Source organism: Cynoglossus semilaevis, chromosome 4, assembly GCF_000523025.1.
Source record: "Cynoglossus semilaevis isolate Cse_v1.0 chromosome 4, Cse_v1.0, whole genome shotgun sequence".
In the NCBI taxonomy this organism is placed as follows: domain Eukaryota; kingdom Metazoa; phylum Chordata; class Actinopteri; order Pleuronectiformes; family Cynoglossidae; genus Cynoglossus; species Cynoglossus semilaevis.
This window is the reverse complement of record NC_024310.1, coordinates 5,095,283-5,112,112: the sequence shown is the minus strand read 5'-3', so window position 1 is coordinate 5,112,112 and position 16,830 is coordinate 5,095,283. Positions and strand designations below refer to the sequence as shown.

The following is a 16,830-nucleotide window of genomic DNA, read 5'->3' as shown; positions in this document are numbered from 1 at the left end:
TGGGGAGGATCTGTCATGAGCAGCTGCTTTTCTGTGTTATCACACACACACTCACACACACACACTCACACACACCCACTCACACACACACACTCACACACACACTCACACACACCCACTCACACACACACACTCACACACACCCACTCACACACACACTCACTCCTTCACAGAGTTGGTACAAGTTGCTTTAATCTGTATTGTAATTTTCAGAGTTGCTAAAAAGGAAAGCTGATTTTTATAACTCGTTTATTTTACCGAAAATATCCAAAGTTACCCAAATGTTCAGCGACAGATATAGTTATGTCAAAATGTAGCTTAATACTTATTATATACTTAATTATTAATACTTAATACCTCAAAATAGCAAACGCTAGCTGGCTTAGAATTGGTTTACGTTTAGAAAATTATGATTACTAAAAATAAAAAAATATGTTGCGATGGTCTCTCATAATATTGCACCGATGTTCGAGGTTAGAAATGTCGATACTGCAGCTTCTACAACGGTGATTGAACAGAAATATCTGACTTTAAAATGTTTTTCAGGTGATTGAACAGTTCATAGTCTTTAGAGAAATATCTGACTTTAAAATGTTTTTCACCAAGACTTGGATCGAGACCTAAACTGGATGAGCTCCGATTATTATAAACTGTTGATTTGTTCTAGAAGGAACCAGAAAACCAATGATAAACAAACAGTGTGTTGGAGTTGGACAACCATAACAATTTCTGTTTGTGTTTGGTTTTTTTGTAGACATATTTCACCTCCAACAGTGAGGTCTTTGTTTCTGGATCTGAAATGTTGTCAACCTCCTCAGGAATGCGCTCCGTCACCTGGCTGTATCTCTGAGCTGTAGCTGTAGTTAAAATTGACCAAAAAGTTTTATCTTAATGAGATTAGAATAATGGAATATCACTAGGGCTTTTGGCAACGCCGAGGTGTTCAGGATAATTAAAGATCCATGAACGGGGTTTCATCTAATGTCAGATGTCCTGGGGCTAAGAGAATAAATCAGACCAGACAGACACCAGCCTTTGGTTTGATCAGAGGGGAAGTAGAGGAGAGCTAACGTCACTCACTCCTCTGCCCTGGAATGTGCTTTTGTTTTGTTTTTTAATAATTGTCATTACTGTTTGATTTAAAGGCATGAGGATCTATGAAACTAAGAAAACAGCCCAGGAAAACCAAAAAATGTTACACCGATGAATAAACTTGGTAATGAAGATTCCTTCCAGAAAAGGAACAGTGCTCAGTCCTAATGCGGTGGGCTGAATGGCTGAGTAACAGTCACTATCTCAAGTGCATCGTCCCAGCAGTTCATTAATATTCAGCGGCTGATCTCGGGGACACGGGCTGGGCCAGAACAGACAGGGGACCTCATTACCAAAACTCAGCGCTCATAAAGGTCTGATGGACTCAGCCGACGCCACGAGGGGGGAACAAAGGAGCTCTGCCTCGGAGGCCGTCGTGTGACATTTCCAGATGGTTCCAGTGTCATTTCTGCCGGTACCTTCGCTCGTGATGAAGGGTCAGCCCTAAATAAGAGCCATCAGTGAACACCGTCTCCTCCTGGGCCGGTCGTTAACAAATGTCGCCTTATTTCTTTGCGTCCGTTGAGCTTTTACTTTGGATGTTAAGTGTCAAAGGTTACTGTGAAATGACTGCGTAGTTCAGCACTAAATATTATAGGAGTACCACTTATTGTTTTTACTTTATTTTCTGAGAAACCTGTGCCTCACAGAGTTCTTGTTACTATTGGCTACATGTTGCATATTCATTGCCGCTGTGTTTGTATTACAGTTGACTGACGTTGGTGACGTAGTAAACCTTGTTTGCCCGTAGGTCACTGGTGGTTTTTCTAACAAGGTTTGATATTTTGACCTAGACTGAGCTGAATCTTGGCCGTTTGTGTGGATGAAATATTTAAAAACATTATTAAATGCCTCTGTATTATTGACAAAAAAAGAAATTCAATAATCCACATCCTCACGTACTTTACTTTCCACCAAGTGCCAGTGCACTTTTATTTAGACTTAACAATTAGTTCAATCTTTGGGGATCTGACTCATAAACGTCTCTCCTCTTACTCGCCTCAGGCCGTTCAGGCATCTCTGCAAACACAAAGTTCACTTTGTATAATTGCGGCTGGCAGTTTGCTGAGCAGTAACATAACTCTTTTAAAGAAAAAAAAACCCTGCCAGTGTTGCTGCTCTTTGATTTTTGTCTCAGTGTGTGAGGATCGGGTGATGTCAGCTGCTGGAGCTCAGCGTTTTCTCTCTTCCGTTCAATATCATCACAATAGCCCGTTTGCAGCTCGCGCCGACTTTATCTGTCTTCATCGAGCCGTTCCTCACAGCGGGGGTTGGGAATGTGGAGAGAATTGGGTTTTAGGGGTTATCCCAGCTCACTTACAGTAACCACTGGATTGGAATCTGCGGATTTCACGGAAAAACAGTCGATTTCAGTGATACATGTGAAAGTACCTCATTGATATTCCCGAGTCCAACTTTCCTTCATAACTCACAGAGTAATCTGACCTGAAAACCAGGACTGAGATTGGGAGAGTTCTTCTTCTCAGATGGAAAATTACGCACGGTGTGTGATCGTGAACTGCCTTTTGACGTAGCAACGGTCCCAGCCAATAACTATTGACGTAACTGATTAAGAGGGTGATTATATTATTATAGTTATGCAATTCAGTCAGTACAGTCAGACGTGAGAATGATGACATAAAAAGTCAGAAATTAAATTCACTTTTTTTTAATTTAATTAAATGAATGAAATATCCACATATTTGAACTGCATAAATGGATAAAACGTGTTTTCCCTAAAAAAAAAGTCTAAAGATGTCAGCTGAATGTTTGATAATATTCTAATATTTGTGAGTAGTTCCAACATGAGGAATGTGTTCTTTTCAGAGTTCATCATTAAATGATCCTCAGTGTGGATTCTGGCAGCACCGTTAATGTCCCTTTCTTCATTCCTTCCCTTTGTCTCCGTGTTGTTGCTGCTTGGCTCTCAGATCACAGCCCCCGGTCAGCACGCGTCGACACTGAATAAATCAATCAGGCTGAATGAGAACGGCTGAAATGCACTTCCTCTGGACTGTGGCGTACGGTGGCCCTTTTAAAGCTGGAAGAATTTGGAAAATTTAATTTCAGCACATCCCAAAAATTTGAGTCATGCCAACCTTGAAATACCACAAAGAGCCAGTAACAGACAGAACGATTCAAAGTATTTCAGTGTATTATTCTTTTTAATTAAAAGTGTGTAAAGAAAAAACATGTATTCCCCTTCTTTTGTGCATTTTTGAGTTTTCTGACTCAGTCGAATCCGTAAATTGTTCCAGAAATATCTACATTTTAATTCAGGGAATCTAAACATAAAGCCTTTTATAATTCCTCATGATAATAAAAAAAAGCTCTAAAATCTTAAGAGTGTGGCTGGTTTCACCCGAGCCCTCGACACATTTGACTCGTGTTGAAAATGCCACTTTTGTTCAGAGTTTTCCACCTCTGTATTTTGTGTATGACTTTCTTTGCAGAACGTTGTACGGTTTATAGCAGAAGGTGATGAGTGGTTCAGTAAACACTGCTGTCTCTCTGTCCTCCGTCTCTGCAGAAACTGCTTGGCAGCCACGAGCCGTCGTCTGTTCAGCTCTGGGTCTCCTACAACCGCCAGCCGATGAAAGCTGCCCAGTTCATGACCCGCCATCCAATCACAGTGAGTCTTCTTCTGAGTGTTGGGAAATGATTCTGCTGTGACGGAATAAAAGAAGCATCAGAACAATGAAGAGTTTCAAAACTTCCTTCTGTGTCATTCTGGTGCAGACATGTAAAACTAGTGAAGGTCTCCGCCCCAAAATATATTTTTTTAAACTGACCTGTTTTTAAGCTAATTTAAATCTTCACTGGTCTGATGCTGACGTGTTCAGGTTCGTCCTAAATGATCAGAACAAGAGCAGGTATCTTAGCAACAGGTCATTGTAAAACAAAACATCACCAACATGAGGTTTTTGTGCATTTCTTTAACTTTCAAAATTCATCAAGGGGACCAGATTTTTTACTTTAACTTTTAAAATTCATCAAGGGGACCAGATTGAACCCCCCTAGTGTGCCAGTTTGGGACCACGGGCCATATGTTTGGCACCCCCCCTCCACTCACTCTCTTCTTTGACTTCACAGGAGTACTACATAGCAGATGCGTCTGAGGAGCAGGTGTTTGTGTGTGTGAACCACCTCAACAACATCACACACCTCTACATCTCGGACACTCAGGGCCTGTCCTTCTCCCTGTCGCTGGAGAACGTGCTGTATTACAGTCCCGAGGGCACAGGCAGCAACACGCTGATCAGGTGAAACACACACACACACACGCACACACACTTGTGCACGTTTTATCTGATTTTCATACATTATCAAAAACCTGCTGTGCTCGTTCTAAACAGAAGACTACACTGGGACACTGAGCCAGTGTCTCTCTTAGTAAAAGTATTTGCCCGTCACCCTGAGTCAGCTGCTCCACACATATTGTTTGTAATTTGAGTCCCTCGGTGAGGACCTTCTGGGACTCAAACCCAAGACCAGGTCTGGCAACCGCTACACTATTGACAATAAACAATATAACTAAAATTACTTAAAACTGCAAAAGGCAAAACTTGTCGGAGAAGTCAACAACGCTGGGCTGAGCTACTGTTCTAGAAGGAGCCGTACACCTCCAACAGCCGCTGGACAGAAATGTGTTTTTGCCTATTTTGTTCACTAAGAACTCACAGTATTACATGGCCGTAAAGACTCACTGTAAGTAAGTCAGTATTTGGAGTACAGTATCAGTACTTCTTCTGTTCCCACCCACCCTCAATCTGCCGACAGTTATGCGCTTGTTCCCGTAGTTCAAACCGTGTTTGCAGTATTACCTCCTGTCTCCACGTACTCCTCTGAGGAATGCAAATACAAACACCTGAATACTTTAATTACATTTTTGGAACTCAGAGATAATGAACTGTAATTTTATTATTGTGGTGCTTTGTTCGTAATCTTTGCCTCTCGGCGTCTAATCACAGAGACAACGTTAGCCTTTAAATCTGAGGCGACGGATAATCTGTTCTCGATAGCTCAACTGCTGTTGCAAAAAAAAACAAAAAACATAATAGAATTCCGAAATTAGCGCTGAGGTATAAAAACGACTGATCCCCCCCCCCGACCCTCCCTTCTCACTCCCTGAGAGGTCTTCGAATGAAAACCACAGACGTCGACCATAAATTACACTGCACACGAGGTCTGGCTTCAGACTGACATTCTTCTCTTCTCAATCCTCGTCTGTTCAACTACTCTGTAACCCACTTAATGTTCCCGAGGTAATGTTTTCTTTTTTTTTGTTAATGTAATTCGTGTGTAATCCCCCAGAGAAGAGGTGAAATGTGACACGTCAGGGTTGAGGCAAACACGGGCCACGTAACCTCGCCGCAGGCTGATGATGATGATGTTCAATTCTCCTCATTATGGAAAATTCACTTAAGTGTTAAATTAATGTTAATCAGACCCATATTTAGGCCCTGTTGTTGTGGGATTATTACAGGTTGGGAGTCACATGAGTCGTTACTGTTTCAGCGACAGTTAAATTTACTGTGAAATTTGACATATTTGACGGAGATTCCTGTGACTTCTGTACAATGAAACTCAACTTAAATACATTGAAAAAGATCATTTTTATGTATGTTTTTTGTTGATCAAAAAATTGGTGATGTCTGATTGGATCACAATAAAATAAATTACGACTATTGTAGATTATAAATGAAGACCAAACCACTGTACGGTAACATTATTGATCACTCCCAACACATGAACTTAACAGTTTATGAGGATTTGTTAGAATTCCACTCCAGTAAATGATGCATTTTGTTGCGGTTCCCTCAGTCAATCCAGGGACTGCTTCCTTCTCTGGATCCTTGTTCTGTTTTTCCGTCGACAAACGCAGCCGTGGATTTCTGTCGATTTTTCTCCTTCTGGTTGTTGACCTGTAATGTTTCCCTGAGGTTGTACAGTGGGTGGTGCAGTTATGGCTAATAATTCTGTCAGCTCTGCGGCTTCATACGATCTGTTCGGTGCTTCGGCTGCAGTTCTTTCTCCTCTGTGTTCAGATGAATGTACAACATGTTCTCGCATGAAGACCGAGTGCTTTTCACCCTGTTCCTATTTTTTTTCAAGCCTTTGTTAACAGTTGCCAGAGTTTTATTGGCTGGCTGAAATCTTCTTGATCCTGCAAAATCCATTGGACATAAACATGAGAAAAAGTGGTAGCGCAGAGAACCCAGAGTGGTATTTATAAAGTGTGAGGTGTTGGTGCTCTGAATAGTAGATGGAATAAATAATCTAACTGCCACCGCAATTCAGAAGAATTATGTACACTGACTTACCACATTATTATTATTATTATTACCAATAATAATAATAATAATGCTATTAATACTACTACTAATAATAATAATAACAATAACTGACACAGGCTGCCATGGGAGGCGCCACCGAGTACACTGTAGAAATCATAAGCTGCCACAGGAGGCAGCATTAGGAATAAACTGTTCTCACACAAACATTAAAAATACTCAATCAAATCATAGAAACTAACTAGAAGATGTGTCAAAGAAAATGAATCCGTACGAGCAGCTCTTCATCAACTGACTGTTTTATCTGTTGTTATTTGTCTGTGCTGTGAGTCAGTGCCGGGAGAGACAGAGAGACAGAGGGTCATTAGTGCAGACTGGCTCTTTAAGACCCAGTGAGACTCACAGTGAGGACACAGTGTTGGACTGCAGGTAAACGTCTTTGTTGCTGAGACAGCACACAGATGTAATGATTTATGTGGGAGGAGCTACAGCAGGGCGTGCCACTCCCACACAGTTTATGTTCTAATGGGATGTGAAGGGAAGTCACGCAGGACTCGGCCCGGCTCTCGTACATCTGGACGTACTTTTCCAGTTCTGGAAGTTTCTTTATGAAATGTCGTACCTGCAAAAACACCTTTGATTCTCTGATTCCATTATTCCTCCTCCTGAGATGTTGTTTTGACTACAGTGGAAAAACACATTTGCTGCGACAATCACATTAGATGATCACAGATTGTTGAAAATTAAAGGCATGTTTTGGCAGATCCCCCTTGATTAGCTCAGCTGTTTTGAGCCACAGCAGCATCAGGGGAACGTCACGTGTGTTTGATAAAGTCTGATCCCATTAACGGCGTGTTTGATTTGAATGTTTCCGTGTCATTTTGTACAACTGGGGGGCAATAATGGACTCACTCAGTCGTTTGGCTACAAGCTCAATTTCATCTGATTTCACTGCATCCCACCCTCCCCCGGCCCACCCCGGCCCGTCTTTATGCCCCCAGGGCTGCTTTGCCAGCACATTAAACATCATCAGTCGTAAAGCAGGTGTTGGCAGCACTGTGCTGCAGATCGGTGCTCAGTGGTGCAGAGCTGAACCAGCTCCTGATATGGGAAATATGCAGATAAGTTCTGTTACGATGGAAGTCAGTTCTACTTTCAGTCTCATCCCTGTTACTTTCAAGGTTAGGGGGAAGTTTCAGTCATTTGGTAACAGACTCACTCCGTGTTCTATAACCGAGGTGTCAGTGGAATACAAAGACTTGCTCAAACCCTCAGTTCTTCTTGACCCTAATGACTCATCACCATCGTCTCTCCCTCCTTTACATGTCAGGTACTTCGCCAATGAGCCGTTTGCAGACCTGCATCCCGTGGAGGGTGTGCGTGGCGTCTTCATCGCCACACTCATCAACGGCTCGGTCAGCGAGAATAACATGCGATCCGTCATCACCTTTGACAAAGGAGGAACATGGGAGCTGCTTCAGCCTCCCGCCGCCGACAGTCTGGGAGGAACTGTGGACTGTGAGGTACGCCGCGGTTTTATCATTATTCTGGGTTGACCAATCAGAATCCTGGTCGATGGTTTTGTATTTTCTCAGTTAGTTGGATAAATGTTTTTTCTAATTTTGTCAATGTTCAGTTTTTGTTCAATGTACACAAATAGCCAAAATCAGAAAATTTGAAGAAAAAAAAATGTATATACTGTGTATATATGTAAACATCATTAAAGTCACCAATGACAAACAAGAAAAAAAATGTAACAAAGCCCTGAATTTAAATCAACATTTTTAAAATCTTCTTTTTCGGACATATTTGTGACCCACATAAGAAAAGCTTCGACCTACTTTCGGGTCCCAAATCACCAGTTGAGAAACAGTGCTCTAAACTCCATGTAAGAGCTGTGAGCTGCATTGTTTGAAAAAAGAAAAGAAAAATAGGACAACAGTCCATAATAAGTTGATTCGTCTGTAAACCTTATCCTATTTTTTCCAAAAGACGCAGCCCGGGAAATCCATCATGAGCCGACGGATAAGGAGGGATTAGTGGCACAGACACAAAACTATCACGAAGGCAACAGCAGAATGAAAAACACATTACTGTAAATGAAAACATCTGCTTCTTTTCTTCCTGCAGCTCAGTAAGGGTTGTTCTCTTCACCTGGCCCAGCGCTGGAGCCAGTTGTTCAACATCCAGCTCAGACGGATGCCCATCTTATCCAAGGACTCTGCACCTGGACTCATCATGGCCACAGGTAGGACCGCAAACCTCATCACTGAACACAGCTTTCAAACAGTGCAGTCAGATCAACAAGTGACGTCAAGTTCATGTGATATAAAAAAAACAAAAGTAAAAAATTGAAAGTTTTTATTTAGTAGTACTAAATAAAATCACAATAATCTCTCAACGTCCCTCAAGTGTTTTTGACATAAGGCGTCTTTACCTCCACCGTCTCCTTCACTACTGGCCAAAAAAGTTGCTGGTACAAAAACAGAGACACTGAACCAAAACTGTCGGAGCGTCTGAGAAACGTTCAACATTTCCTCGTTTTCTAAATCCTGTCTAGAACGGCCATTTTGCAGAAGTCATTGTGTTTAATAAGCTTAGTAAATGGGGCAGTGGTGGCCTGGTGGTTAAGGAGGTGGACTAAGGTTTCAGGTTCGAGTCCACCAGTGCTCTGAGCACATTTGGTTGTGCGTGCAGTGGTGTGATGTGTCGCAATGACAAGAAATTCACTTTGAAAAAAATAAAAGTTCTGGCCCCTTCCTGCTGTCACCTTGGTGTGAATCTGACTCATCTTGGCGAGCTCGTATCACTGTGGTTAGGTTATTTACCAACTTCCTCTTGTTGTTGTCACAGAGTTGAAAACAGGAAACAAGTCACACACACTCTGAGGTTCAACTCTGGTGTTTTTGTTTGTTCAGTTAAATGTCCTCTCTGGAGATGTGGTCACATCCTTCCACGGCGCTGGTAAAAGCAATTGAATCTGCGCAGCGTGAATCGTGAAAGTTTCCAAGTTAAATCACATGAAAAGTTCAGTAAACCACCGCGGCACGTTTGGCTGTCCAGAAACATTAGAATCTGGTACCGTGGCAGACGTTCTTCCTGCAGCTTGTCAGTGCTCTCTGGTGTCTAGGAGACTGTTTTCCATAAGCGTGGCCAGTCCCTCTAATTAAATCCTTAATACATAATGCACGCTGGGAGAAAACAGGAGCGGGAGGAGAACGAGGAGGGAGGGAGGGAGGTTTGCTGTTTGATTCATTATCGCTCTCAAACAGATGGGCCAATTACAGCTGCAGGCCCAGCGGGCTCTCCAACACGCTGATGGATACTGACAGACTGCTATCATGTTTACAAACTCAACAGTTTACAGCGAGCGTTCCTCCACATAATCCACTAATGTGTTTGTTGAAGGTAGCGCTGCTGCTTTATCAGTGAGCGTGATGTCAGGTGAATGGACGGGTCACTCAGACAGAGTGTTGTCCAGACGCCAGGGTTGGACAAAATACAAAAATCTTTTCAATGTTTATAATATTATATATATATATATGTGTATATATATATATATAAACATATATATATATATATAGATATATATATATATAATAAAAAATATATATTTTTTATTATATATATATATATGTATGTATATATATATATATATGTGTATATATATATATATAGAGAATAGAGAGAGAGTCCGAAAGTTCGCCCATGTCTGGTCTATTAGCATTAGCATCTCCATTTGTACCTGTTTCTTGTGTGACTGTGGCCACGGAGCTCATGATGTCCATGTCACTGCGTCTGATTTCACCACTTATTTCTACTGGTTTATGTTGCTGTGCATCATGATGAGAAAGACTTTTCGTATCGGGTGCTGCGACAGTCAAACAGTGCAGCCCCGTGGATCTGTAGTCAATAGCTGTTATCAATACTGGAAATGTTGCACAATGATGATGATTCTGGCAGAACTTTTAATTAAATGTGTTTTTTGCTGCCACAGCACATTTTTCATTCACTGTCTCTGCAAAAAATAATGTATCTAATCCACATTTTACACAGTTTCTTATGTTAAAATGTAAAAAAAAATATAAAGATATATTAAAAATATGATAAAATAATGATTATTTTAATCGTTGACGCACCTTGTGTTGTTATATAAAGATATATTAAAAATATGATTTTAATCGTTGACGCACCTTGTGTTGTGACAGAGGCAATTTCACAAGTTGGGTTTTTACAACATCCTCTTTTCCATTAGTGACACTTTGTTGTTAGCGTCTGAGGATTATGAAAAAAACAAATTTTCTCAATTCTAGAAGTGGACTGTTGTTGAACTTTTGCTGCCTGAAAAAAATACTTGAAGTCACGTCCTGTAATAATTATAATTTCTGGTTGCAGTCCAGGTCTGTTAAGCGCACAGACTTGACGCCTACGAGGCCACCTGTTGGTCATTTGTGAACCACCGCTTCAGAAATTAAAGGTGAACTTCCATTTGTTTGCAGGATCTGTTGGGAAGAACTTGGCGAGCAAACCCAACGTGTATGTGTCCAGCAGCGCTGGAGCGCGGTGGAGAGAGGTCAGTATGGTGGAGAGGTCAAGGCGACACTCGTCGTGAATAAAACCAACAGACGTGTTCAAATTTCTGCTCTCAGCTGCCAAGTCATTTAAATATTTCAATGTAAAGAAAAGTCCAGTTTTATTAAATAAAATGTTTATGTGTCCGTCATGTCCAGTCTTTGGCAGGACCGCATTTCTACACCTGGGGGGACCATGGTGGCATCTTAGTGGCTATCGCACAAGGGGGCTCCACCACACATCTGAAGTAAGTGTGAGAGGGAACCTCTGTGGTTTTAGCTGTGATCATTCAGACTGTAAAAGCCATGTTGGCTCCTCGTTCCTGGAGAGTTTCCAGGTGAAATCCCCAAACAACTGGAGCTAATCTTGAGAATTGAGAATCTAAATGTGCTCATGCCCCGGTGGACACACTCATAAATAACATGGAGCTGAACGTTAGAATGCAAAACAGCTCAGAGGATAAAAAAAAACAAACAGACCTTGAGTAATAAAACATCTTTATTCTAAAATCAGCAGCGACGGTTTGACGTTTGTTTACACAAGAAAATAATTCTCTTTGTCCCCAACGTTCAACCGACTGGTCTGGTCTGGGTTTAATAACTTTAAATATCATTTACAGGTTCAGCACCAACGAAGGTGAGACCTGGACTGACTTCCAGTTCTCAGACAAAGAGGTGTACGTTTACCAGCTGCTGACGGAGCCCGGGGAGAAGAGCACCATCTTCACCATCTTTGGTTCCTACGCAAACCAGAGGCACAGCTGGCTGATCCTGCAGGTCAACACCTCGGACGTCCTGGGTAGGTGGAGCGGCACAGGACGTTTTCCATCTTGAAATTCGTTTGCCCCACCAGCACTAGGCTTGCGGCCTCTCACTGGACCCTAAACCATCATTTTAGGAACAGCTCTACCAGTCCTCAAATTTGTCTCTTTTTTTCACGTGCGTCTTCCCAGGTGTCCCTTGTTCTGATGCCGACTACAAGCGCTGGTCTCCGTCAGACGAACACGGTAACGAGTGTCTGCTGGGCAGAGAGATAACATTTAAGAGACGAGCGCCACACGCCACGTGTTTCAACGGAGAGGACTTCGACCGACCCGTCACCGTCTCCAACTGCTCCTGCACACGCCAGGACTACGAGTGGTCAGTGTCTCACAAACACACACACACACACACACATTTTATCACTGGGTGAGTGTTAGTTGATGAAGTTCTGTTTGGATCTGTGCTCCAGTGAGCTCCGTATCTTTCTGTTCTTTCCTCGAGGCAGTTTGTAGTATTTGTGTGTGTACAGCCTGCGAGGCGTTTCATGTACGTACGTACATATTAGTTTTATTTATTACAACTTCCTACAGTTAAAAATCATAAAGAAGCTACAGTTAAAGCCGTGGAGCTCGACTTCCAGCCTCATCTTTTCTTTGTTATCTGTATCGAGTCATAAAATGAGAATGAGATTTCAGTCGACTGAAACGAGGGTTTCAACAACTGCAGGTCATATTTTATATTACACTACACACTGGGTTAATGTTGTACAAACTGAACAATTTGTCACAAATAATGTCACAAATATAATACGTTCAACAAAATTAATTAAAAGTTGTAATAATCAATAATGTTCAATAAAACAAATAGTTTTATAGAAACTCAATTAAGAAAACATTACACTTGTTATTTAATTTTATTCAACTTAATCGAAATTTTAAAAAATAAAAAATAAATAATTGGCTGTCTCGAGATCCAGGCAATTCCTGCCTGGATCCCCTAAAGAGACGACTTTCCTGATGTTCCCAGAGTAAAGGTCCAAATCATCACACTCTGATGAAGAGAAAACTAAATTCATCTTCATCATTCCGTCAAAAGACTGGTCCTTTAATTAGAGAAAAAAAAACAAAAACTTCAATATTTAAGTCTAAGTTAATTTGTCATGTGATCAGTACTACACAGTACTACAGTGTCATGGCTGCCTGTGACCACTGTACGTGTCGACGTTCTCTACAGGGGGTTGTTAAGAAAATAGGTTTTGCATTATTTACATGAAGACAATGGAGACAATGGAGACGCTGCAGCTCCTTTTGTCAACACAGCGTTACAGTGTCACAGACCAACAGCTCTTACAGATATTATAGACGTACAACCAGCCGACAAAACCCCAGAAAACCTTTACTGCACTTCTCTGTGATCCTGCTGTTGAATATTTGAGCAGACAGCATCGAACAGAAAGTTAAAGATCTACAGTGGTTATTGTTTCAGTGCCTTCTGCTCACATTAAAGATGGGACCGACTCATATTTCACTCCTAATTTAATGCCAACACTGGCAGCACAGTTGATTACAGAGCAGCTCTGCACATCTTTACTGCTCCTGGAGCTTCAATCACACCTCATAAAGACTCCGCCTTCAAATTAACCTCTGACGAAGACAATAATCAGAGCGAACAGGTCGTTGTTGTTGTTGTTGTTGTTGTTGTTGTCGTTGTTGTTGTTGTTGTTGTCGTTGTTGTTCAGTTTTTCCTCATCTCTTCTTCCCTCCAGTGACTACGGCTTCAAGCTGAGCGAGGACTTGTCTCTGCAGGTGTGCGTTCCTGACCCTGAGTTCTCAGGTGACCTCTACGCTCCACCGGTTCCCTGTCCCGTCGGTACCACGTACAGACGCAGTAAAGGGTGAGCTGCTGCTGTGTACGGCTTCAGTCGATGAAAAGTGCGGCCTTGATAATGCTTGTTAATGCTGAGAAGAAAATGAACTGCTCAGTTGGAGTTCAAGACTGAGATCATTATCTGTGGAGGAACAGAGAGGTTTTTGTCTGGTTTATTTTTATTGATTAATTAATTTGATTTTTTTTCTTTCCTTTAATCGTTGCAAACACAACTCTTATAAAAAATGTATTTTCCTCGGTGAGTTATTTTATCATAAAAATATTAAAATAATGAAACAAAATTCACATTAAAATCACGAGGGTGCAAATAAAAATAATAACAAATTTAAAGTATTATCAACAATAAATTAATAAAAAAAGATTAATGTTCATACAAAAAGCCACAGATCAAAAACAATAATGAAAAATGAAATTAAAATCACATTTATTTATCAAGTCATTTATTTTAAAGGCAGGTGTTCATATTGACCAGTCTTATTGTTTATGTTTGTAAAATGGTATAAATTCATCATTTATACCACGGTCGACTTCAGTTGTTTTCCTGTTTTGTGCTGCAGTTACCGGAAGGTTCCGGGAGACAGCTGCAGTGGGGGCGATGTGGAGTCCAGGCTGGATGGAGAGATGCTGCCGTGTCCTGTGGGAGGTGAAACTGCTCTTTATTAAGTTCATTGATCACGCAAACAAATCAATGCAGTCATTCCAGTTGAAGTCTGCAGCTAGCATTGGTGCGTCCCCCACCCCCTACTTTGAGAACCACCAAAGGGAGAAGGGCGGAATTAATATGAGACGCAGTAATGTGTCCAAACAACTCCTGTGTTTTTAATCTGCAGCTGGTGACGTCAGAATGCGACATTAAACAGTGTCCAATCACAGGACAGTTCAGAAATAAAGGGCGTTTCTGAAGAAGATTCAGATTATTAACACACCAAAGTTCAGTGTTTCTCAAACTTTTAAAAGTCACAAACCTTTGCGACCGGAGTCAATAGACAATATTCGTAAATCACAAAATAAAGGTGTACTCGACCATTATTGAACATTAATGAGGATATTTTATTGTTGACCCAAAAAAAAAAATTGCGACCCAGTCTCTGGGAAACAATGCAGTGGAATATTTTAATACATTAATTACAGACAAACATGGTCCTTGAACCAGGCAGAAAGCCGGCAGTAGGTGATGAGTCCTAAGATGTTTTGTCATCTCTGACATGGAGAGACCTAAGGAGCTTAGTGAACGTCACTGAAGAAAAAAAAAAAACCTCTTCACATTGTTGTTGTTTGAGCCTAGGTCTGGGACTGACCCAAAAGAACTGTTTTAAGTTACCCTTAGAGCTGGGTGTGAGGTTGGAGGATGAGAGCGAGCGGCTCCTCTGAAGGTCCGAGGCCATTGTCGCCGACCTTCTTCATCCGTTACACACCGAGGAGCAGCAGCTCGAGACGGTTCCTTTTGTTCCTTCTGCCATTGTGGCGTCTAATAAGTGTTGAAGCCGTGACATTCTTCTTCGGCTTTTCTTTACACGGCGTTTTTTTTTTTTCAACAGCCGCCGACACTGGGCCACGTGTTGATTGGACTGTGTGGAGTATTCACTTTCCTTTTTTTATTGATCCTGCCTACCACAGCTTTACGGATGGACAGTTTCTGTGTAGTTGAGAAAGTGATACACGTTTCACCAGAACGATCCTCTGTTCTGTTCCGCCAGCTATTTATTATTTGAGTTTAAAAAATATATTCCTATAATGTCCTCTTAGATGCCAACAGGTTTCACCCTTTGGGGTCAATAATGACCCACGTTGTACAAAGTGGTTCAGGATAAGTGGACTGTCTGGGTTTGTTGATGTTCCAGCTGAAGCTTCTTCAAGTCTGGTGTTTACAGAGTGAGAGAGTAGATAAATATTTGAAAACAAAACTTCACCACTTCAACTTGTTTTTATTTTCCATTGAAGTACATCGTGTGAATTGTCATGTTGGTGTCTGTTATGCTTTTAGTTTAACTTCAGGTCAAAACGAAAAAAAATCCCCTCATTGAAATTCAGTGCAAATAGACCATGTTTACATAAAAGTAGAACCTTTTTTATAAACGGTCGACTTGTTATTTATTTAACGGTCTACTATTTATTTATGTTTTTATTTACGTCACATTAAACCTTCAGTTTGTTTTATCTTTTTGTTTTCATTTTAAATCAAACCAATTAATTTCTTAAAATACATTCTGGGATATAAATGGACTATTTACTTTGGCAGCAAACATGTGGATCATTTTGTTATTTCATTAAAATAATAATCAATAGTAAATTAGTTCAATAACTAGACAAATGTTAATGATAATATAACATGTTTATAAATTTTTATTTTTTTTAAATCAACAGCTGCCTCTAAAGATGAGCCAGTGAGTGAGATCCAGATCAAACTTTTGTCGTCTGAATTTCTTTCTCCACAGAGAGTAACGAGTTCATTCTTTACGCCGTGAGAAACTCCATCCACCGCTACGACCTGGCCACCGGCACGGACCAGGCTCTGCCTCTGGCCGGACTCAGGGAAGCTGTGGCTCTGGACTTTGATTATGACAGAAACTGTCTGTACTGGGCTGACATCTCCCTGGACACAATACAGGTCAGTGGCTCTGACCTCTGGCATTGATCTGAAGTGTCTAAAAAGTTAACGTGCAAACACTGACTGAGGCGGAACCTGCTCGTGTGACCGCGTCCTTTTTTTCCCCTGCAGCGTCTGTGTCTGAACGGCAGCACAGGTCAGGAGGTCGTAGTGAGGAAGGACCTGCAGAATGTGGAGGCCCTGACCTTTGACCCCATAAGCAGACTCCTGTACTGGGTTGATGCTGGAGCTCGGAAGATTGAGGTACAAAGTGTTGCACAGGTTCAGAGTCTGTTTGTGGTCGGGCCAGAATTTTTCTCTACAGACAGCTTAGATGCTGGACATTCAAATAAAATAAAAAAATAAAAAATCACATTTTTTGTTTATTTTGGAATCCAGTTGCATGCTGGAGTGGATGGTTGTGTGATCAGTGACATAAAGCAGTGTTTTTTCTGGGGACCCATATTTTAAAAGTCACAAACCTTCGCGACTTTATTCATAAACTGATTTATTGTGCTGTTTGAAGGTTTCTAACCCTGATGGAGATTTGCGCCACACTTTGCTCAACTCTTCGATCCTGGAACATCCTCGTGCTCTGGTTCTGCTTCCTGGAGAGAGGTGAGCTAAACACACACAC

The 16,830-nt window shown here is 41.3% G+C and overlaps 1 protein-coding gene across 1 annotated transcript in view; it reads left to right on the top strand.

Moving 5' to 3' along the window:
• The window catches only part of sorl1 (sortilin-related receptor, L(DLR class) A repeats containing), a 54,457-nt gene that overhangs the window by 19,557 nt on the left and 18,070 nt on the right, over positions 1 to 16,830 (top strand). Inside the window, exons 7-19 of the mRNA XM_025055217.1 lie at positions 3,623 to 3,724; positions 4,186 to 4,355; positions 7,717 to 7,909; positions 8,517 to 8,634; positions 10,886 to 10,959; positions 11,117 to 11,205; positions 11,578 to 11,756; positions 11,911 to 12,097; positions 13,485 to 13,613; positions 14,164 to 14,249; positions 16,042 to 16,214; positions 16,326 to 16,457; positions 16,720 to 16,811. Coding sequence (XP_024910985.1) covers positions 3,623 to 3,724; positions 4,186 to 4,355; positions 7,717 to 7,909; positions 8,517 to 8,634; positions 10,886 to 10,959; positions 11,117 to 11,205; positions 11,578 to 11,756; positions 11,911 to 12,097; positions 13,485 to 13,613; positions 14,164 to 14,249; positions 16,042 to 16,214; positions 16,326 to 16,457; positions 16,720 to 16,811 — 1,724 coding nt within the window. The remainder of the gene's footprint in view (positions 1 to 3,622; positions 3,725 to 4,185; positions 4,356 to 7,716; positions 7,910 to 8,516; positions 8,635 to 10,885; positions 10,960 to 11,116; positions 11,206 to 11,577; positions 11,757 to 11,910; positions 12,098 to 13,484; positions 13,614 to 14,163; positions 14,250 to 16,041; positions 16,215 to 16,325; positions 16,458 to 16,719; positions 16,812 to 16,830) is intronic.